The sequence below is a fragment of the Balaenoptera acutorostrata genome, chromosome 10 (assembly GCF_949987535.1).
Source record: "Balaenoptera acutorostrata chromosome 10, mBalAcu1.1, whole genome shotgun sequence".
In the NCBI taxonomy this organism is placed as follows: Eukaryota; Metazoa; Chordata; class Mammalia; order Artiodactyla; family Balaenopteridae; genus Balaenoptera; species Balaenoptera acutorostrata.
This window is the reverse complement of record NC_080073.1, coordinates 42,911,987-42,936,213: the sequence shown is the minus strand read 5'-3', so window position 1 is coordinate 42,936,213 and position 24,227 is coordinate 42,911,987. Positions and strand designations below refer to the sequence as shown.

General features: G+C 45.8%; 1 protein-coding gene across 1 annotated transcript in view; it reads right to left on the bottom strand.

Moving 5' to 3' along the window:
- CDCP1 (CUB domain containing protein 1) overlaps positions 1 to 24,227 on the bottom strand; it is a 60,880-nt gene that overhangs the window by 14,300 nt on the left and 22,353 nt on the right. The window contains exons 2-4 of the mRNA XM_007168884.3: positions 17,691 to 17,897; positions 10,525 to 10,887; positions 9,215 to 9,583 (exon numbers count right to left, since the gene is read on the bottom strand). Coding sequence (XP_007168946.1) covers positions 9,215 to 9,583; positions 10,525 to 10,887; positions 17,691 to 17,897 — 939 coding nt within the window. The remainder of the gene's footprint in view (positions 1 to 9,214; positions 9,584 to 10,524; positions 10,888 to 17,690; positions 17,898 to 24,227) is intronic.

Here is a 24,227-nt window from a genome sequence, read left to right as displayed (position 1 = left end):
TCTGAAGCCCCACTCACCTTTATCGAGGTCCAATCACAGGTTGCAGAAGCCTCCCTACCCCCTCCCTTTCCTAATTTGTACGGTATCAAAGTAGTGCACGCACAGAAGTTAAAGCAGGGTTTCTCTGGCTTGGCACTATTGACATTTGGGGCAGGGTAATTCTTTTTTTTTTAAAGATTTTTTTTTGTTTTAATTTTATTTATTTATTTATTTATTTTTGGCTGTGTTGAGTTTCCGCGCGAGGTCTTTCTCCAGTTGTGGCAAGCGGGGACCACTCTTCATCGCGGTGCGCGGGCCTCTCACTATCGCGACCTCTCTCATTGCGGAGCACAGGCTCCAGACGCGCAGGCTCAGTGATTGTGGCTCACGGGCCCAGTTGCTCCGCAGCACGTGGGATCCTCCCAGACCAGGGCTAGAACCCGTGTGCCCTGCATTGGCAGGCAGACTCCCAACCACTGCGCCACCAGGGAAGCCCGGGGCAGGGTAATTCTTCATTGTGGGGCTGTCCTGTGCACTGTAAGATGTTTAGCAGCATCCCTGGCCTCCACCCACTAGATGCCAGTAGCACCCCCATGGCCCTCCATTATAACAACCAGAAATGTCTTCAGACATTGTCACATGTCCCCTGGGGGGCAAAATTGCTCCTGGCTGAGAACCACTGGTTTAAGGAATCAAATAGTTTTCTAAGGTTTGTTATGAAAACAAAACTCCCTCCCCACTGTGACCACTCCCCAGAATAACAACTTTCAACTCTTTTAGCAGGTTCTCTTTACAATTACATCCACAGCACCCAACAACATGCTTCTATTGCTGCTTCTAGATATTTCTGTTTCAGGTTGTTTTAAAAAATTAATTAATTTATTTATTTATTTATTTTTGGCTGTGTTGTGTCTTCGTTGCGGCGCATGGGCTTTCTGTAGTTGCACCAAGCGGGGGCTACTCTTCGTTGCGGTGCGCGGGCTTCTCATCGCAGTGGCTTCTCTTGTTGCAGAGCTCGGGCTCTAGGCACGCGGGCTCAGTAGTTGTGGCTCATGGGCTCTAGAGCGCAGGCTCAGTGGTTGCGGCACACGGGCTCAGTTGCTCCGCAGCATGTGGGATCTTCCCACACCAGGGCTCGAACCCGTGTCCCCTGCATTGGCTCGGTTTCTTAACCACTGTGCCACCAGGGAGGCCCTGTTTCAGGTATTATTTGTTGGTTTCCCACAAAAGAAGATGAGGATTTCCTCTCCTTCACCCACACTCACATCCCCCTTCCCACACTCCACACCTCGTATACAACATACACACACCCACAGTACACATGTCCAGCAAACATCCAAACCACACACTTCCTATTCACCCATCTTCCCAATCTTTACCATCATATTTTTATGTTAGCTCATTATTCTGTGTTGGCATTATCATGACTATGTAAACAATAGTAACACAGTGTTTACACAGTCAGATTATTTCCATGCTATAGTTTCTCTTTCTTGCACAAGATTTTATTTCCCTAGAATTAGTTATTGCCATTTAAATCATTTCCTTAGTTTCTATGTACTTATCAGTAATTTGACACCCAAACTCTCCCCAACTTGTATAAATCTCCTTTCAATACCTATGAGAACATTAGGTATATCATCAAGTTATCTTTCTGAAAAGTCTCTCCAGAGCCTTCTCAACTGCTCTCATCTAAAGGGGCCCAGGTATGGTCTTGGGTCCCCTTGTACCATCATCCTAAGATTCCCTTTGCCTCTCTCTTGAAAGAAAAAAATTTTTGGCCGCACCTCGAGGCTTGCAGGATCTTACTTCCCCGACCAGGGACTGAACCCAGGCCAAGGGAGTGAAAGCACCAAATCCTAACCACTAGGCCACCAGGGAACTCCTGAGATTTCTTACTTATCCATGGAGATAAGTCAGAGGCCACAATATGTGTCAACTCTTCCAGGACAAATTAAAGACTCACAGAGGGGCTTCCCTGGTGGTGCAGTGGTTAAGAATCCGCCTGCCAATGCAGGGGATGTGGGTTTGATCCCTGGTCCGGGAAGATCCCACATGCTGCGGAGCAACTAAGCCCACGAGCCACAACTACTGAAGCCCGCGTGCCCATGCTCCGCAACAAGAAAAGCCACTGCAGTGAGAAGCCCGTGCACTGCAATGAAGAGTAGCCCCCGCTCGCCGCAACTAGAGAAAGCCTGCATGCAGCAACGAAGACCCAACACAGCCAAAAATAAGTAAATAAAGACTCACAGAGCAAGAGTTACCCAAGAAAAAACAAAAACAACGCCAATATTTAGTTAAGGGCTCCAGGTGGCTTCTGGGGGGTTATAAAAGCTGAAAAAGAAGCAATGCAACTGTTTCCACAACCAGCATTTACCTAGATCAGTTACTAGACGTATCTGGTATAACATTCTGGAAACACATCCATCTACCTTATTTGAATCATGTTAACCCAGAAACCTACAGGGCTTGAAGATACACTTAGTCTGCTGGTATTTTCAGAGCAAGTAAACGTATCTTCCAGAAGCTAGAGGAGGATGCAAAAGGTAGTAGGCTAGCAGTCTGCTCCCACTAAAGGGAGTAACATAGACAGGTAGACTACTATTAACTCATATGATCGTTATCAGCAGGGCCATTTGAACCTTTTAGAAATAATATCAGAAAATGAGAGACAGGCTGTGTGGGACAACAGAGAAGTTCTCTCTCTACGGTGACTATTAGATGAAACTTCAAGAGGACCAAAATTATTTTTTATATCTCCAGGTAATGGAGTGGTAATAATGCCAGGTATGGCATGGTAGTATTGTATCATCAAAAAAGATGAGAGTGCGTTATGGAGCACTGAAAAGCAAGATGTGTTTGGTGGAGACAAATGTAAATCAAGCTCTCTGACATTGCTGAACTGCACGTTTTGGGCAACGTAAGCCATCCATGCTCACACATGTGGTCACAGCTGGCCAGATCAGCCAGGGCAGCTTGTACATTACTCATCTTAAGACACAGGACACTTGTACTCAAGCCATGGAAAGATATTCTCTGCAGGAGTCCTCTGGGTCTAGTTTTAGCTAAATTGATATTGTCAGCAAAGTAGAGAGAGAGTACAGAGTAGGGTCGGGGGAGAGACAATCAGGTACAAGGTAACATCTGCCTGCTGCCCACATTCAGAATTTGGTTTTTTTCAGTCTGGGCCCACTGTAGTCAGGTCCTACTGTGGATGATGAGGGGTCAGGGTGCCTCTGACAGCTGCTTCCACCCTTGCTGAGGCTCTGGCTTTGCATGGTTGCTGTGACAGCCGCCCTCTTTGGCTTGAGAAACCCTCCCAGCTCTGCCTCCACTCTGTTTTTTTGTTTTTTTTTTTTAAGTTTTTTTTTTTTTTTTCTGCAGTTGCATTATTTATTTCTTTATTTCTTTATTTATGTTTGGCTGTGTTGGGTCTTCGTTTCTGTGCGCGGGCCTTCTCTAGCTGCGGCAAGCGGGGGGCCACTCTTCATCGCGGTGCGCGGGCCTCCCACTATCGCGGCCTCTCCTGTTGCGGAGCACAGGCTCCAGACGCGCAGGCCCAGTAGCTGCGGCTCACGGGCCTAGTTGCTCCGCGGCATGTGGGATCCTCCCAGACCAGGGCTCGAACCCACGTCCCCTGCATTGGCAGGCAGACCCTCAACCACTGCGCCACCAGGGAAGCCCTCCACTCTGTTTTTGATGCTCTTGTCCTTGTCTGATTCCCCCAGCAGCCAGGCTCCTGGTGCCCCCACTGTGTCCCATCTACCTTGCCCCTTCTGAGGGGTTGTGCCTTTGGATAGTGCATCTGGCTCTCAAGCCACTTTGGACAAGAGGCTGCCTCCTGAGATTAGTGCGACAGGGTTTATGGAGGGCCTGGAATGCGCTGGAAACTGTGCTGAGCGTAGGAAAACAGAGGAATAAGACAAGATGCCTGATTGGGAGTTTAGTGGGACACAGACATTCAGATGGATAAACGAGACATGGTAGTGATGGGGAGACAACAGAATGAACCACTGAATGGGGGTGGCCGTGGGAAATTGTTTGGAGGAATCCCCTTTTCCCTGCCACGTGCACCACAGGGATTGAACGTGGGGAGACGAGGAGGGGTGGCAGGTCGGTTTGGGACACGTCTTTAGAGGGTGTTGAGGAAACACTCCCTTTCTCCAGCCACAGTCTCGAGGCCTCCCAGCATGCCCCACCCTGGAAGTGTCAAGAGTGGCACCTTCTTTAGTCTAAGCCTACCCTCAGACACCACTCGCTGGGGATAGTGCTTGCTGACCTAGCAAAACTGAAGCGTGTGGAGTCTCACTGTCCAGGGGTCATTGATATAGAAGAAGGGCAGTCTCCCTGGGTAGGCAATGGGAGGCTCTGCTATGACCAAGGGGACCTGCACACACATGTACAACGACTCATTCCCAGCAGCAAAGAAAGGAATGAAAGAAGAGCCCCTGTCAACCCAAGTTCAGAGACAGTGGCAATGTCAGAATGCCTTCTTCATGCTCCTCTTTTTCCCAAAGACTCCCCCGCTAAGACTCTGAACTTGTCCTTGCTGGGTACCAATCCCCTTCTCAACGCACACCCCTTCTCATGAAGCCTCCGCTCCCACTCAGTCACCATCCCCCTCCCCCAAACCAAAGCCACTCTGGGCTCACTCTGTTGCCTTTCCAGGTGCAAAAGAAAGCCACGAAGGTAAAAAGACCTTTTCAAGGGGGTTTGAGAACACCCGAGAGTAAGACTCCAACAATATCAGTCTCTTGCCACAGTCTGAATAAGAAAATGAATCAAAATCAGCCAGAGCAGGACCAAGAGACCCAAGAGAAATCCACCACTCCAAGTAATGACTGGTACAGACAGTAACTGCAGAGCAAAGCCAGAGACTCCAGAACTATCTGCTGGTCTCCAATGGCCCAGCTAGCCAACCACAGAAACTGAATCTTTAACAGGGAGGGTTAAAACAAAATTGACAGTTTGTGAAAGGCTCCTTCATCCAGGGGTTGAGTGTGTGTCTCTGCTGATGGGGAGGAAAGAAAGGAAGAGGCAGGTGTGTGACAAGGAATGCAGGTGGGGTCCTTCGAGGTGGAGGACCAGACTGGGTCCTTCAGTGTCCAAAGTCAGCTAGACATTGGGAATAAGGACTGGGTGAGCAGTGAGCACCTGAGACAAACTCCCCCTTAACACTTTATCTCCTGTGCAAGGAGGAAGAAGGGCTCAGCACTGCTGCTTGGGCTGGAGAGAGGGGGCCCGGAGGAGAGGCATGATGTGTATGGGGTGGCAGGGCACCCACCAAAAAGGCACACAAATGAATTGCTTCCAGCCATCTACCTCTTAGTGGTGTGTGTTGTAACCTACCTTATGCTGTAAACAACTAAAGACCCTCAGAAGGGACAAAAACTCGCCGTACAGAAAATCACCAACCCCACCCTCCATAACAGTGTTTGGAGGCCACAAATCCCACACAGATTAGGACACCTTCTTGCTAAGTGACTTGGAGTCATGCAGTGGCCTATCCAGGTCAGGGCAGTGGGGATATTTCATTCCCTGTGGGGGAATAAAGGGGAACAGAGAATTTTAAAACAATAATAAATCTGAGTAAATCCAGGCTTGTTTTTATTGTCACTATGCTCTAGTGTTTCTAAACAATGTCAGTGATAAACTACTCTCCCTCACCAAAAATGGTTCTTTTCTTTCCAAAATTGTTTGTTTTCTTACAGAGAACATAATTTTTAAGCAGCTCTATTGAGCAATGATTGAATTACAATAATCTGTACATATCTAAGGTGTAAATTTGCCTAGTTTTGAACCTATATACACACCTGTATATACATCAACATAATCAAGATAGTGAATATATTCATCACCCACAGAAATTTCCTTGTGCATCCCCCTCCCTCCTCTCACCACCCCCCAGGGTGTTAGGAGGGGTGTTTTGTGATGACTAAGCCATCCCAGGGCTACCATTGGCTGGAGCAGTGACTTGATGAACAAACAAAGCTGAAGAGTGTGGTTCCTCATTGCCTAGGAGAAGGTATATGTAGGGAGATCAGGAACCCTGGCGCAGACCACTGGGAGCCTTCAGCATGGCTGAAGTTACTGGCAAACCACGGGAGTTTAACACAGATACGGACCAACCAACCGTAAGTACAAAACAAACACAAGCGTGGAACAACCACCCCTAGCACAGAACAACCAACCACAGTTGGGGAACAACCAACTACAAGCACAGAACAACCAACCACAAGCAGGGAACAGCCAACCACAAGCACTCAGGAAAGGACGGAGGGGATGACCCCTGCCAATACAAGTGCAGAGACAGTGCCAAGGTGTGGAAGAGAGCCAAGTGGGTAGAGATGGCAGCCAAAAGTTTCTCTGAAACATCCATCATCTGTGCAAGAAAGTACAAGAGAGAAACCAGACCAACAGCATTTGTTACCACCAGCTGATGAAGAGAGTGAATGAAAATAACAGACAGAATCGGCTGACACAGAACCAAGAAACCCCACCCTGGAGAACTCCGTCCATCCCAGTGATGCACAGTGTATAGAGAGAGAGTCCTGGGTACCTACAACTATCCACTGCATCCCCAGAGGAGCCCGTGGAGAAATGGCCACCTATGTAGAGACCAAATATTACACCAATAGGGTACACAGATTGTAATTATTAAAATAAAATCAACAAGATATGAAAAGAAAATAAAAAGAAGAAACTCCTTCTGGGAAGTGACCTCCTGTATCCTATAAGTCTCATCTGTCTTCTGGATTACAGGCTAACGTCTAAGGACCAGTGCTGTGTCTTTTTCAACTTTGTATCCCTTCCTTGACCTAGAGCCTTGCAGGATAACATTTAAAGAGTGCTTACTACCTGCCAGGCACTGCCACCTCATTGCTCCTCACAACACCCCTACGAGGACAGTCCTATTATCTCTATTTGAAGATAAACTGAGTCACACAGGAGTTAAGTGACTTGCCCAGGCTCACACAGTAAGTAGGGGAATCACGATTTTGAATCCACACAGGCCAATTCCAGAGTTAAGTGCCTTTAACCACTGGGCCATGCTGCCTGCAAAACAAGCTGTCCACGCATATTTACAGAACCAGACAAACGTGTGAGTGCACAGGGCTGGCTGCCTTGGGCAATCTCTTGAAACTTAGGGTCCACGTTGGTATTCAGAGAATCAAGATGGAGATGTCCAGAAATCAGAGCTCTCAGGGACTCCAGCATCGCCTAAGTAAAGATACTTCTGCTGGCCAAGTTCACTCACTTGCCTAGAAAAATGCAAACCATGCTTGATGTAAAGCCCTGACAGTGCTAAACACATCTAAAGTGCAGTTAACCACTATTTACCTCAAAACTGAAGTCATATCCTTCCTGATGCTGGTAATAGCATGTTTAACAATTTGATTATATTTAGAAATCAACCCAGCTGATGTTACAGGAAACAGAATTAATCAGCAGCACTTCACCGTGACTGAGATGATAAACAAATCCCTGCGTCTTCTAAAACTCAAACCCACTCCATTTCTGAATCCTTTCATGGCTGTTTTCAACATTCTGATAAAATTGTGACATAGAGTCATCAAAATGTGTCAGTGGACACACATGCACATACACACATGTATATATAAAGTTATGCCTTGTACACGGTTACTGTGAATTAGAAGGAATCTTGGGTCAAGATATGAAGGCAATGAGGCTTCCTGAGGAGCCGGGCTCCAAGTGGGTGCCGAGCGGGCACTCCCAAGACGGTGTCAGATGGGCAACCCTGGGAGTGGATCCCACATGGTCACTTTTCAGGTGTTTATCAGCCATGCCATTTCACATTCTCAATTTCTCTGCCTGGTTCTGTCTACTTCCCGGAAGTAAATAATATTAAAAACAAGGATGAGAATCAACCCTGTGGGCAGAACCCATCCTCAGCACAGATCACAGATGTCCTGGTTCAAGACCACTTGTCACAACTCACAGACTCCAGCTCATAGATGAGCCCCAGGAATAGCCACTCTGAACTCATCCTGTACCTTTTTCTCAAGATCCATGCCACTCCTCTCTGTGAGGGAAGGGCACCCAGGGAGCAAGTTTTAAGGAGGTGCTCACTCTCGGGGGCTGACCTTGTACTGACACAACCCTGAGGGTGAGAGCCTCTGTGAGAGGGAGCTCCTCAGAGCGGGTGCCTCCTTCAGTGTTGTGCCCTGGGCATATAGCCTCGCTGCAGTCCTGGCCCTGATGACCCTTCTCTAGGTTCACGGCATCTCAGTGAATGTGTGTGGAATGATACACAACCTCATTCTCACAGAACCTGGGGTTCTGTGTGGTCCAGAAGCACAGGCTCTGGGTTCTGAGATTGCTCTGCTCCTGGCAAGCTGTGTGATACTGGGCTAGTTCCATAACCTTTCTGAAACTTCTGGTTTCTCATCAATAAATGAAGATAATTCCTGTTTCCCCTGCAAGGCTATAATAAGGATTAGCTGAGACCATGTGAGTGGTGTGCTTAGCGCAGGGCTTGGCACTCAGACAATAAAAGTGTTATCATCACTGCTCACGGTGCTGGTGACATCCTGATTCACGCTGTAGGGTCAGTCAAGACATGAGCTCTAGAAGGTAACCTTCCAATGTCTTCATTAAAAACAACTTATCAGGGCTTCCCTGGTGGCGCAGTGGTTGAGAATCTGCCTGCTAATGCAGGAGACACGGGTTCGAGCCCTGGTCTGGGAGGATCCCACATGCCGCGGAGCAGCCGGGCCCGTGAGCCACAGCTGCTGAGCCTGCACGTCTGGAGCCTGTGCCCCGCAACGGGAGGGGCCGCGATGGTGAGAGGCCCGCGCACCGCGATGAAGAGCGGTCCCCGCACCGCGATGAAGAGTGGCCCCCACTTGCCGCAACTAGAGAAAGCCCTCGCACGAACCAAAGACCCAGCACAACCAAAAATAAATAAATAAATAAATAAATAAATAAATAAATAAAATTAAAAAAAAAAAAAAAAAAAACAACTTATCACCCTGAATGCAAGATCATCTTAGCTTCTTACTGTGCTGAAGTGGAACAGTATGCCCGGCATTCACCAGTGACCTGGTCTCACTGCCTAGCAACGCACTTCCTGAAAGTCTTACAGGGTCCAGAGTCCAAGTGTGCCAGAGCCACAGACAAGAAGTAGGAAGGGAACCTCAGCCCAAGCAGACTACCCAGGAAGGAAAGAAGGCACTGGAGGAGGGGGAGGGGAAGGAAAGTGAGGCTTACTTACTGCTTTCATCTTGTGGATGTTGGACCAATACTTGAAACTGCAGCCGGAGGATGCCTGGATTTTGGACATCTTGGTCACAGCCCTGCAGAGAGAGGTTGAAGTTCCCGGCGATGTTCCCAGGCTGCTTGTCCTGCAGCTTGAACACCTCGCGGTTGGTGGTGGAGCCTGGGATGCAGTACTCAACCCGCTCCTCCTTCTTCACGCAGTTGGAGACACTGAAGTGGAGGAAGGAGACGCTCGCCCGCAGGTGCGCAGGGATGATGAACTGCCACGTCATGAGCTCGTCCTCGGGGAAGCCGTCCGGGTAGTTGGCAGACATCAGGGTGGCTGAGCCTTCACCTTCAAACACAGATTCGATGATGCACAGGCCTGTTGGGGGTGGAACCCAAACGAGAGAATAGGAGGTGATTAGACCCTGCCCTGGTCATCCATAGGTGGGGGGACAGGGGTTAGAGAAGAGGTGAAGGTGGGTCTTAGGTCCTGAGCACTGGGTCTGGATATGGCATGTTTATACTCAAGGTAGAGAGTGAGAATGAGGATACATCAGTGGTGTGTGAGTATATGTTTAATATTCAACCCAGCAGGGGAAAAAAAATAAAGCCTTAATTTGTAGTGTCTGCCCACTTCCTTGGTGTAAAGACTCGCACTATAGCTGATTTCAGGCTACCAACAGGAGATGGATGAACGTGGAGTTGGAAGGAGATGGACAGCCCTCTCACCATCACATAGGATTTTCACCATACAGATCCAATGGGCATACCTAACTTCAAAGCATAAATAGTAAAATGCAGTATATTAACTACAAAGTGTTGAGTTTTGAGTACTTATTACCTTTATTCCTAAACTAATTTATTTAATTGTAAGTTTATATAATTTTATTTTTAGTAATGGCTCCGTTTAATACCAGCTCACAAAATTCCAGAACACTTAACATTGGCACTCATGAGCTGCTGTGGGCCAGCTCTGGCATACGACCGATACAATTCTAGAAACTCTGAAAGAGACAGAAGACAGGACAAAGACACGAGAAACAGAGTCATTAAGGTCTGTAGAGCCAGTCCCGTTTCATTTCTTGAAAACAAGCCTCACATACAAAGGACAAAGGAAAGAGTTACCACCTGGTTTGTTTAACTGAGGAGGGTGGGTTCACACCAGGACTGGCCCACATGCTTACAGAAGAGTGGGACTTCCTTTAAGGTATTCAGATAGAATCACACAATTGCCGACATCTGACCATTTCTGATGGAGAGCAAGGGTGATTTTGTAGGTTTCAACCTCAGCAAACAGAGGGGAGGGCATGGCGAGCTCACGTTTTATAGACGACCGGTTTGTGATGCTGAAGCCGGAGACATTTCTGTTGAGGAACCACGGGAGGTCCAAGGCCATTTTCACTCCCTCTTGCATTTTGATCCGGGACACAGTGCCGTTGCTGCAGAAGGTTCCGATCCTGACCATCGTGGTGCCAATGCGGCTGCTGATGCTATGAGTGACTCCATCAGGGCAGCTCTCCCCCGGCCTGATCTGCCTCAAGCGAGGGAGGGAGAACTGCAGTTCTAGACCGATGTTCTTGTTAGCTTTGACATCCCAGATGAAGGTTCTGTTGAGGGTGGGCAACACCGACGTTGAGGGCTGAAGATGAACCTTTCCAAAAGGACATGGACCTGACATGCAGTCTGAAACACAGTCACAAAACAATCTGGTCAGAAACGCTACTGGGCCACTCACTGCCCCTCCTCAGCCCCTGTAGTGAACTCTTCGGAGGGGGGGTTTTCTGGGGGGCCCACCCATCTCCTGGCTACATGAAAGTTGGCTGCCAATGGCTCACGGATGGATCGCTCTCTGGGGAAGTGCCTTGGCTGGAGGGAGCTGCCTTGGGGCAGAAAAGCCTGAGAGGTTTCCCTGCCCCTGACTCCCATCCCAGCAGGGAGTGTCAACCCACAGCCAATCACTGCCAACCCAGGAGTGAAAAGCCTGACATCCCTGATTCACGTGACACAGCCTGGCAATTGTCACTCAAGCTCCAGATCAGCCTGCAGCTAAAACCACATCTTTGCTTCGCTGTCCTCGTTCTACCCTGCTTTCCTCACTTCTTCACAGGTTTCTTCCGAGGGCACTCTCTTGACTCATGTCTTAAAGACAAGAATCCCCATGTCAGGCTCTGCTTCTAGGGAACCAGACCCAAGTCACCTCCTAACTACAAGTTTCCCCTGCTTTTTGAACGTTCGCTTTATTCCACTTCGCTTTTACGAAAGACTTGCATTCATTGGTACTTGTTTCCGCTAACCAAAATAAATCCAAAGAGAATTTTTGCTTTTATAAAAAAAGGTGGAAAGCGAAAAGAGCGTTCAGGGTTTGTTTTGCAGGGAGCCATTACAGAGGCAGTGGGTACCCCGAGAGTCACCACCAAGCTCCTTCCCCGGGAACGACACAGCATCTCAGCATCACGCTGCTACAGCTCTGAACTCTGTCCGTGAGCATTTGTGCTTTATTTCAAATTACTTTGCACATCCGTTAGCAAGATGTGTCCTAAGGTAACTGCTTCTTTGACTTAACGCCATTTTGGCGTGTGAAAGATGTCATAGGAACACTCTACTTTTGGGATAGTGCGGGTCGGGGAGGGGGGACCCGCACTGTTTTCCAGATAAAGTTAGTCCAGTTGGTGGATCTCTGCCCAGGCCCTACTGGAAGCCAGAGGGAGGCCCTTTGCAGTGGAGCCTTGCTTTGGGATACATATCCTACCTCCTCTATACCGAAAGAGTCATGATTTCTCAATTTTAAGGGTGCTGCGCCAAGCTCTACCTTTTAAAACTGGTTTTCCCATCAACACATTCATCAACAGACTGAGTATGCTCTGAATGTACAGCCCCTTAGTGGCTGGAACCTGGAGGCAAGGTCATCTTCTGCCTCCTGGCTTTAATGCTGGTGTTTTATTACCACTGCAGTTGAAATTTTTTTTCCCAAAGGCTAACACTTAATGACATCCTTTGACGTACTTTGTTTCCTAAGCCTTTTTAAAACAAAGGGAGAAACGTTGCTATCAGGGAAGCACTAAGAGAAAGCAGGCAGCCTGATAGTGAGGCTTCTGTTGCCTCCAGCGGGGAATCTGAAAGGTGCAATGGACTTTGGCCACTGTAATAATACTCTGCAAGTCTTTATTGCTGCTCCAGTGGAGTATCTGAAACTAGTGCCAACTCAAAATGGAATTATGGGAGAATTTCAGAGCTGTCTAGGACCTCTGAGGTCATCACGTCAAACCTCTCACTTTTGCAAAGCAGACCTGGAGTCTGGGTGAGTCGTGTGGCGCTCGCAGTGCACACGCTCCTAGGACAAAAGCCCAGGCTGTGTTTGGTCGACTTTCGTTCTTGCCAATGCACTGCGTTGCTTAACCAATAAAACAAGGTTAGATAATAAGGTGACAAATGCAACTAAAATTAGATTTTGTGTGTAGGTAAGGATAGTACCTAGTTTTTGGAGCTCGTGGAAACTTCATTGTTTCTATCAAGCCATCTCTTTCATAACTTTTCAACTACACTTCCCATGTGCCCTACTGGGTTCTGTGTTCTTGTGGGATCACTTAACCCTACTAAGGCAGTGGTTCACAGCCCTGGTTCCACTCTAGACTCACTTGGAGGATGTTTAAAAAATACACATGCCTGGGCCACCCAAGCGACTCTGATTTAATTCCGTACCAAGTACCGGGAGTCAAAAAGCCCCGTCTCTCAGCCATGGCTCTGCCACCAGCCATGTGACCCTGGCGGTGTCAGGTTGTGCGAGCACTTTTTAATTTGTTGCTAAGAGCTTTGTTTCCAGAATGGATACACAAGTAAGAGTAGTCAAAATGATGGGCATGGGCTTCCCTGGTGGCGCAGTGGTTGAGAGTCTGCCTGCCAATGCGGGGGACGCGGGTTCGAGCCCTGGTCTGGGAGGATCCCATATGCCGCGGAGCAACTAGGCCCGTGAGCCACAATTGCTGAGCCTGTGCGTCTGGAGCCTGTGCTCCGCAACAAGAGAGGCCACGATAGTGAGAGGCCCGCGCACTGTGATGAGGAGTGGCCCCCACTTGCCGAAACTGGAGAGAGCCCTTGCACAGAGGCGGGGACCCAACACAGCCATGAATAATAAATAAATAAATAAAAATTAAAAAAAATAAAATAAAAAATAAAAATAATGGTTCCCTCTGTTTATTCAAGTCTTGCACGTCTTGCAAATTACATCAAATTATAAAAAAAAAAAAAAAATTGATGGGCACGCCTCCAAGTTTTCTGCTCCCCATCCAGTGCAAAAATGTTAAATAACTGAAATGATTCCTATCCAGAGGACAGAGAAGTGTAATTTCTGAAGTGACTCACACCTCATTTTCCCCAGCACAGACTTCTACTTTCATTAGCTTTAATGGGGCCATTCAAGAAGGGATGACATTGTAAATCAGTTATACTCTAATATAAAATAAAATTTTAAAAAATAATAATTAAAAAAAAGAAGGGATGACTGCAGAGGGGCTAAACTTTGAAACTTTCAGAATGTTTATTCAGGAAAGGTTTTTAAAAACAAGAGGCAAGCAGAACACTGAACTTGATTCCAGTGTCTAGATTTATAACCTAAAATTTTTATTTTCATAACATTTTCAAAAATTGTGAGCATGGGTTTTTACTATATAGTAAACTGTGTGTGGTCTGTGGGTGAGACTGATCTTGTGAGATGTGTCTTGTGAGATAAGATTGTGGTACCCTTTTCCTTTTTTTTTTTTTTTAAATAATATTTATTTATTTATTTGGTTGCACCGGGTCCTAGTTGCGGCAGGCGGGATCTTTGTTGTGGCATGCAAACTCTTAGTTGTGGCATGTGGGATCTAGTTCCCTGACCAGGGATCGAACCCGGGCACCCTGCATTGGGAGGGCCGAGTCTTAACCACTGGACCACCAGGGAAGTCCCAGTACCCTTCTCCTTTTTCAAGATGGCAGTCACTTTCTTGGCTTAATTGATTGTAAAAGTAATGCATGCTTGTAAAAAAATGGCACTACAGAAGAACAGAAAAAAGACAATGAATGTCACCTGTTCCCCTCCCCTACTCACTATAGAAATAATATAAGGCTAGCATTTTGGTGTTTAACCCCCCAGACTTTGGGCTCCATATGATTATGCGTATTCAATAAAGTGGGATTAAACTATACAAACTATTCTCCTACTAAAAGCTGCATTGTTTTCAATGGAACAAAATGACTTGGGGCATCTTTCCATGTTAAATACACAGATCTACTTCATTCTTTTAATAGCAACACACTACTCCTTTGAGTGCTTAAGTATATCAATAGTCTTCTCAGCTCTGTAAAAGCTTCATTGAGATTTTAATTGTAATTGACTTAAACTCATAAATTAATTTGGGGGAGAAATGACACTTAAAAAATACTGAGGGACTTCCCTGGTGGCGCAGTGGTTAAGAATCTACCTGCCAATGCAGGGGACATGGGTTTGAGACCCGGTCCGGGAAGATCCCACATGCCGCAGAGCGACTAAGTCCGTGCGTTACAACTACTAAGCCTGCGCTCTAGAGCCTGTGAGCCACAACTACTGAAGCCTGCGTGCCACAACTGCTGAAGCCCGTGCACCTAGAGCCCGTGCTCCACAGCAAGAGAAGCCACAGCAATGAGAAGCAAGCGCACCTCAACGAAGAGTAGCCCCCGCTCACCACAACTAGAGAAAGCCCACGTGCAGCAACAAAGACCAATGCAGCCAAAAATAAATAAATAAATAAATAAATTTATTAAAAAAAAAATACTGAGATTTTCATCAAGTAACATGGTATATCTCTCCATTTATTTACATCTTCTCTTTGGTCTTTCAGTAAAATTGTATATTTTATTTCATATACATTCTATGTATTTATTAAGATTAAATACTTAACTAGAACTTTTGAATAATGGTGACCAAAAGCATGCATAGTGAGAATCCTTATGTTGTTCCTTGATTTATTGGTAACGCTTCTATGCCTGGCTGTTAAATATATTTGCTATCAGTTTTTTTTTTTTTCCTGGCCGCACTGCAAGGCATGCAGAACTTTCCCTACCGGGGATCGAACCCATGCCCCCTGCTGTGGAAACATGGAATCTTTTTTTTTTTTTTTTTAATTTACTTTATTTATTTATTTTTGGCTGCACTGGGTCTTCGTAGTTGTGCACAGGCTTTCTCTAGTTGTGGCGAGCGGGGGCTACTCTTCGTCACGGTATGCAGGCTTCTCATTGCAGTGGCTTCTCTTGTTGCGGAGCATGGGCTCTACGTGCACGTGCTTCAGTAGTTGTGGCACGTGGGCTCAGTAGTTGTGCCTCACAGGCTCTAGAGCTCAGGCTCAGTAGTTGTGGTGCACGGGCTTAGTTGCTCTGTGGCATATGGGATCTTCCCAGACCAGGGCTCGAACCCGTGTCCCCTGCATTGGCAGGTGGATTCTTAACCACTGAGCCACCAGGGAAGTCCCTGTTATCAGTTTTTGATAGATACAATTTATTGGATTAAGAAAACATCCTTCTATTTCTGGTTTACTAAGAGCGTTTTATTAAAAACATTTAAGACCATCTATTAAGATGATCAAATGCAGTTTCTTCTCTTTCACCTAATCACACAAAGCAGTACATTAAACTTCCGTCTTCCAACAAGCTCTCCTGCTCTTGTTGTTTTAGTCTTTTAATGCAATTTTTTGGATTTGATGTATTTATATTTTACTTAGGATTTTTTTGGCATGTATGTATATTCATAAGAGATTGGTCTATGGTTTTCTTTTTTATGTGGTGGAAGATTTTGACATCAGGGTGGTAAGAGCCTTATAAAATGAACTGTGAACCTTTACCTCTTTCAATGCTCTAGACTAGGGTTTGGCAAACGGCCAAATCCAGCCAAACACCTGTTCTTGTAAATAAACGTGGGATATTCATTGCCCATTTGTTTATCTATTGTCCACGGTTGATTTTGTGCTATAATGGCAGAGCTGAGGAGTTGTGAGAGAGACCATCTGGCACATAATGCCTAAGATATTTACTCTCTGGTCTTTTACAGAAAAGGTTTGTCAACCTTCCTCTAGAATGGTTTAAATATCACAGAAATTATCTGCTACTTGGAGTTTTATAGGACTCCTCTATGAAACCATCTCTAACTAACCCAAACCCTGTTCTCCTTCACACTGGACATTTTTTCCAATCTCCTCCTTGGTTATTTACTTATTCAGGTTTCCTCCCTTTCTTTGAGTCAATCTGGCTCATTAAATTTTCCCTGGAAATCATCCTGTCATTCAGATTTTCACATTTATTATCATAGTCTCTTACAATTTTAGCAATCTGCTTTGTATAAGTCATTAAATCCACATTTATACATTCAGTGCTGTATATCTGTAATTTCTCTTTCTTTTTTCCAGGAGACTAGTCAGAGTTAGTCTATTTAATTGGTCTTTACACAGAACCAGGTCTTGGTTTTAGTTATCAAACACAGTTTTTAAAACTGGTTTTAAGTACTTTAATTTCTCCTTTTATTTTTATGAATTCCTTCTTAAGGTTTATTTTATCCTTTTTCTTCTCCCATGATCTATTGCCAATTCACTTATTTTCAGTTAAAGGTGAAGAAGTTTTCTGAGTATGGCTTTGATGAGATCAAAATAGTGTTCTCACTGTTATTGATATATCTGTTAGTTCTTAGTTGGCATGCCACCTTAAAATGATTGGGAAAGTATACCTTTAATTCTTTCTGCCTGATTATTGTTTCTTATGTCAATCTCCTATCCCAAATTATGATTAATAATACCAGTTATCTGTAGTTTGTTGAATTCTGGTGTGTCGTGCACTCTCAATCCGTAATTTTATTTCTTCCCCAAAACACTCCTATCCGTTGGTACAATGATTCTTATATTACAGACTAGAAAACTAAATCACAGAGCAGTTAAGTAACTCATATGAAGCCATGCAATCAGGCCACATGATCAGTAGCCCTGGCACTTGACGTCAAACCCAGCTCTCTCAGCCTGCAAAGCTGCTGTTTTTTCCCATTGTGCCTTGCGGACCCATTTCCCCACTCTTATCTCCTCAACCTTCCAATTCTTCTGTCCTCCAACTCCCTTGACTTTTGCTCCTGCTCAGCCAGATGTTTTTAGCACATCAGACAGAGCATCACCTGAGAATCCATAGCTCTGTTACAAAACAGTGTGGCATAGTGGTTACAGGCAAAGACTCTGGATCCAGAATACTTGGGCTCCCATCTTGCTGCTACACACCAGCTGTGCCATCTTAGGCACGTTACTTTCTTTGAGAATTTCTCCTAGGGCTGCTCTGAGGATTAAAAAACCTGAAACCATGTAAAGCACTTAGAACTGTGAATGGCCACATAAAAGCTAAAGAGAGTGCGGAGTTTCAGAACAGATCTCACCTCTCTAGCAGAAGAGGCTGGCTTAGCATGTAAAAGAGAGGCAGGGAGGCCAAACCGTCCATGAGTGCATACTTACCAATATTCTTCTGGATCTCGATAACAAAGTGATTCTCTGGATTCCGGCAGCTAAAGGAAAAGACTGCTGTCTCTCCGGCTTTGATGGACAATGAGGTTACCCATTTTTTAGAAATGATGTGACATACGTTCGCTGGCAGAGTTGGGACCCCAGGCTTTATAAGGACTGTAATGTTGCTTCCACGTGGCAGAGCAATCTCATAAGTTTCTGAAGGAAGGAAGAAAAATGGAGTGAACGGGATGATTTAGGGCCGCCAACCTGCTGCCGTCCCCTCAGTTGTCCAGGGGGATGACCTCCTTGACCCCTTTGTTCCTTCCCCCAGGTCTGAGAAGTGGGATGATGCAAAATGAAAGTATTATCCTCACCTGTGGGCAAGAACCCAGCCACTGAGGGCTGGGCACTGACACACATCTCTTGTTTGGCTGATTAATTTTTCTAAAAATTAAAAACACTACACCACATTCTAGGTGTCTGGAGCAGCATGTTTTCAGATACCCATCTGTGCAATATTAAATAGAGAGAAACTGCCACATCTCTACACAATATGACTGTAGGTGAAAGTCCACACACAGAAACGGTCTTTCTGTAGAGAGACATGCTTATCTGTAAAGAGCTGCTGTCCCCTGCCCAGGCCACTTCATATGCCCTGTACACACATACATGCAGTAGTGGAGGCCGGGAGAACTTGCAGAAATTAGATACAAACATATTGTGCCAATGAGCGTGGAAAGTTAAAGCCAAACAACGCTAATACCTCAGGCTGGGGCTCAGCAAAATTATTTGAACAAACATTATGAAGCAAGAGAGACGGAGGTTGGTTACTAAACCCAGGGGTGGGTGCGCACCGGTCAGGACGGGGCCCTGATTCACAAACAAGCCCAATCTCCTTCCCATTCCTTTTGCTTTATGGATTTTTAGGTCCTCTCAGTCCAAAAGGAAGAGCTACTTTTCCTCCTAGTAGCCACTGTCCCTTCCCTGACTTGGGTTCTGACTGTGGTCTCTGGGTGGCTGATGGGCTGGGAGCAGAGGATGGGAGGCCGGTTGTCTGGCGGAGGGAATCATGGGGCTCACAGAGAGGGGCTGGTGTCGGTGCCTCTGTCCCACCGTGTTCTGCACCAACAGCTGGTCAGCACCTGTAAAGGCGCCTTGTACATGGAGGTGCTTGGTAATTGTTTAGCCGGTAAATAGCAATTTAACCAAAAGCTTTACTTTTTCCCTTCCTTTAAAAAATTTTTAGAATCAAGTTTATTGATATAATTTACATACATTATAAAAGGACCTACTTAAGAGTTTTGACAAATGTGTGTGCACATGTACACCACCACAATCAAGATATAAAAATATTCATCACCCCCAAAAGTTCCCTCAGCGCCCTTTGCAGTCGACCTCCACTCCTGGCCCCAGAAAACTATAAATTAGTTTTGCCTGACTTAGACCTTCCTGGCCCCAGAAAACTATAAATTAGTTTTGCCTGACTTAGACCTTCCTGCAAAACGGTGTGCTTACTTACTCCCTTTTGTACCTGGCTGCTTTTGCTCAGCGTGTTTGTGAATCAACTGCATGGATCAGCATTTTTTTTCCTTTTTATTGCTGAGTAGTATTCCATTCTCTGGAGAGACTGCAATTTATTTATCCAGGCACCTGTTCAGTGACATTTGAGTTCTTTCCAGTTTTTGACCAACCTCGTGCTTTCATTTTACCAGAACTGCTAGCCTGCTCGAGAGCTGTACTCACTTCTCCTCCCACTCAGTGCATGGGCGTGCCTGTGTTCCCACAGCCTAGCTGCTGTGTGCGATCAAACGTTTGGATTTTTGTCAACCTCCTCTTGTACCCTTCTCCCCCACCATTCACTCTGCGCCAGACCGGCCAGCCAGCAGCTCTTTATATAGGGTGGAAATTGATCTCTCAACCTGTGATAACGAACTGCAAAAATTTCCTCCGGGTTATGAGGGAGGAACTTTACCCTCTTTGGGCCTCTGTTCCCTCATTTGTAAAATGAGGGGATTGGGCTAGAAAAGCTCTACCTTCCCTGCCAGCTCATCTATCATCAGTATCCGAGGAAATAAGAAGCGATTTTGCAAATGTAAGCATTCCCAACTATGGCCCAGCAGTGACACATCTCTCAGAGCACAGGGGCACCAGCACAGCTGGCTTCGTGACTTTGTTTTCAAGAGGGCTCAGGTTTGCACTTTTGGAGCAAGACTTCTTATCTCTCTAACCTCAGCTTGTACCCCCCTCCACCTTGGTCACTGTGCTCGGGCCATCTTTGCCTTCTTTCTTGAACATACCAACCTCAGGGCCTTTGCATGTACTGGTCCTGATTTCTAAAATGCTCTTTAGCAATAGCTGGTTCCTTTTTGTTATTTGGGTCTCAGCTCAAAGATCACCTCCTCAGAGCAGTCTTCCTCGACCAGCTACCCAAAATGCTCACCCCACTCCTACCCCAGCCGTCCTGCACCTGCTTTCCCTTCATCCCTGCTCTCTTCTCTGAGAGGACCCGTGTTATTTGTTCCCACCTCCCACTATCAGAATGCGAGTTGCTGCCTACAGGAAGGCAGCAATAACTTGCCTGTCTTTTCAGTGGTAGTCTCAGGACCCAAACAGTGCCTGGTGCCCACATGGAAGCAGAACTGATGACCCTCCCAACAGCGCCATACAAAATCTCCACATTCTTGTCTTTGCCGCATTTAGTTTCTCATAGACTTACTACCATTCCTGTGTTTCAGTTTGGGCTAATAAATCTTGGTGGGAACCAGGGACTCTGAGCTTTGTAATTAATAGCCTCAGAGAAAGAAAACATCCTCTGAGGCAGAAGTTTCTTTACTTGAATGCTTCATCTTCAAGCAGCATGGTCACTGAGAATCTTCTGAGAAAGATCGGAAGGCCCAGGGGTTCTTTTAAGATACCAGATTAAAAATGAGTTCAGATGCATGTTCAGAAACCCAGTTGTCAGATGTATATCTGAGCTGAGTATGTCAACCTTTGCGTTCTCTTTCTGTAATCATGAAAAAGGTCTTACCATGTTATCTGTAAAAAATTATTGGGGTACCAGGTCTCTGAAGGCTTGGCACGCTCTCCCGTGGCCTCCAACCCTGGGTCTCCAGGGGGGCTAATTCACTGTCAAGTGAAGCTGTAATCCATCTCGGGGCTGCAGTCTGGCTGGCCAGGTTACCAATTTCTTTGTCATTTCTCCTCTTTGGCAAAACTATTTTAAAATTCCTGACTCTACAATTATGATTACTGTTATTTTATTTTACTTTTGGCTGCGCCTCACGGCTTGCAGGATCTTCGTTCCCTGACCAGGGATTGAACCTGGGCCCCCTGCAGTGGAAGCACAGGGTCCTAACCACTGGACCACCAGGAAAGTCCGGATTACTGTTATTTTAATTGAGCGTTAGACCCTAAACAGATCAGCGGTTCCCTAAGGCTGGAGGTGGGGGTAGGGGATGGAATACAAAGGGGCAGAGGAGACTTTGTAGGATGAGAAAACCATTCTGTATCTTGACCATGGTGGTGATTATAGGTTGTACACAAATGCCACAATTCAACAAAACTGTGCACTTAAAATTGGTGAAGTTTATCACGTTTAAGTTACACCTTAATAAATAAAAAAGAGGGGAAAAAACTTGTGCTAGAAAGATTGTATTTCTACACAAAGTGGCACTTAATAAATGAAACAAGGAATAATCATGACCACAGTTAAAATATGGTTTAATAATATTTTGAGGTGGGCCTAGTTTCTCCCAAGGTATGTGTAATAATTTCAAATAGCTGTAAATTAGATTTTGAGAAGAAAATGCTGATCTTACTAAGTTTCTCCATTCAGTTCTTCTCTCCTGTTTTCAGCCAGGTTGGTATCCCAAATAATTCTGCATATATGACAATCTATTCCATTATCAATGACAGCCAAAGAAAAATGTACAATCTTTTTTAGAAATTCATCTTTTTTCTTTTAGAATCTGAAATCTTCTATTCATTCAAACATTTTCCGGGTTCATATTATGTTCCAGGGATCATCCAGGGTGCAAAAGATTTAATGACAAAAAAGCCCTGGAGTTCCTGCCCCCTGGGAGTTAATAGTCTAGACTAGGGGTTTCTAAGTGGTCTGTGGAGGGCTTTAAAAATGACGTTCTAAGTTACAGTAGGCCCAACATGGGACCTGGGAATCTGTATCGGAACCACTTTTTGTTTTTCCCCCTATGGTGGGAGGTAGGGATTCCTTTTGTTTATTTTTTCCAGATGGAAAACCAATCGTCCCAACTCTAATGATTGAATATGCCAATTCTTCCTTCATGAATTGTTAATGCTACTTCTGTTGTTTATATTTTTTATTTGGGGTCTAAATAACCCAGATTTTCATCCAAACTCCTTTTGGAAACAAAGCAGATGAAGCCTTATAAGGGTTAAATGACTCACTTGGGGTGGACTTTTAACATTTTACCATGTTTCTTTGCTCTGACTTTGAGATGACCAAGCCAGTATGTTCTACGATCAGGTCACAGTTCATATCTCTCCTTCAGTGCCTCAAACCAGAGAATCCCCACCTGGCTCACAGCCCAGGGAACACTGAAGGGCTTATCCACCTTTGCAGCAGGAGACCATTTATATTACATGCTGTTTCCTAGGGTCACAGCCAAGGCTACATCATCCATTGGGCTTTCATTTTCAACTGTTCCTCCTCAACCTCAATGATAAATATACCAGCTGGAGGGGGACAGCCAGAATGAGAAAATAATGATTCAACCATGTATACACTTGAAATCTGGACCCTCCTTATCAAGCCCCCACTAGAGTCACTTATTCTACTGTAATAAAAGTAGCAGAGAGCCCCCGCTGTTTGAGTAAAATCACTTATAACTTATTTATCACAGATGCTTAGAGTTTGGGAACGCCATCTTGGTTGCACATTTTTCCCCTCTTCCCCACTCACCACCATTAATCACCCCTTGAAACTGAAAATTCCAGCACTGTAGAATAAATCTCAGCCCCCTGCCACCCCACCCCTATCCCCCAGTCAGGCTGGCACATCTGAGTGCTTGATAAATGGACTGTAATTTAAAGAAAATGGATGGGCGTTTTCTTCTTCAACATCTCTTTCTTTTGTCTCCCTAGGAACTTGGTATTTCATTGGTCTGGTGTTTTGGAAGACCTATTACCCAAGTTCACAGAAACCCAAAGCTCCAGACTCTAGCGTGACTTTGAGATCTCACGGGCTGAAAGAAATCCAAGGCGACCCTCACATTAGCAGCGTGTGGGCTGTCGGGCTGGAGAGCTTGCAGGCACCACACACGGGCACATGAGTCACAGCTCTCATCTTCAGCTCTCCTGCCTTCCGACCTCTCCTTATTAGGATGCCTCGGTTAGTCTCTGCCTCACCAGTGGCTTCTCGGGCGGGAATTTCCAATTGTTTTAATCACCATTCGTTATTCGCATATCACAGGATATTATACAAATGTCCCTGTTATTCCTTTTCCCTGACATCCTATGTCTTTGTAAGGGAAGTAAATGCAAGGAAGGGGATTCACTAGGAAGTTATCTGTTCCCAGATGTGTCCAATACAGGTTAAAAGACTGACAAATGTAATTTACAGTTTCTTAGACGGGTCAGAACCTGCTGCCTCAAAGCTGGGTGTGGTTTCCTGGGACACTCTGCCCTCATCCACTCTCTCCGCCCAACGAAGATGAGCAGAATAGCTCCCAGCCAGGGACTGGACACAGCCTGGGCACCAGGAAATACATATGAAGACCCATGGGACGAATTCCCAGGATGTCGAGGACTCAGACTCAGGAACCAAGCAGTACGACTGTGAATCAGCGTGGCCGATCAGTCACAGTCTGTGTGGGAGTCACATTCCAAAGCAAGCCCATAAGGAGATAATCACTTCCAGGGAAATAACCCTGTCCTCTCTCAGGAAGACGTCACACTGCAGACCCACATCGCTCTCTCAAGGAGTCCATGGGGCTGTGGCTGGTGTCTGCTCCCCCACGGAGCAGATCCCTGCTTCTCAGACTGAGCACCAGATAAAGCACTGATTTGATTTTAGGGACCAGGTTTGCAAAACCCAATTTGTTAAATTGTGGATGCACATATCATGAGAGCTGGAGGAAGGGATACCAGTAGAAGGGCTGGTGATTCACCCTTCCACCCTGCATCCACCTCGTGGGGACACTCACACCATTTGCATGATTTCTCCCACCTACTCCCTGCGGGAGGTAATTGCTGAATTCACAGAAGTTGAACGTACGTTTGCCTGTCTGTCTACTCCATCAGACCCCATCATATAGTCAACAATTTGAGGGCACCAAGGAAGGTCAAGGTACTCTGAAGATGCTGAGGTCAGCTATTAACTGTCTGGGGGTGGTCAAGGAAGATTTCACAGAGGAAACTTAAGATGGGTCTAGAAAAATGAATAAGGAGTTTGCCTATAGAGAAACAGGTGTTGGAAGGAAAGGTAGAGGGAACGGCAGCTGCAAAGTCACAGGTGTGAAGAAGACAGCTTCCTTATAGCCACTCCAGGGAGTTTGGTTTGGCCAGAGG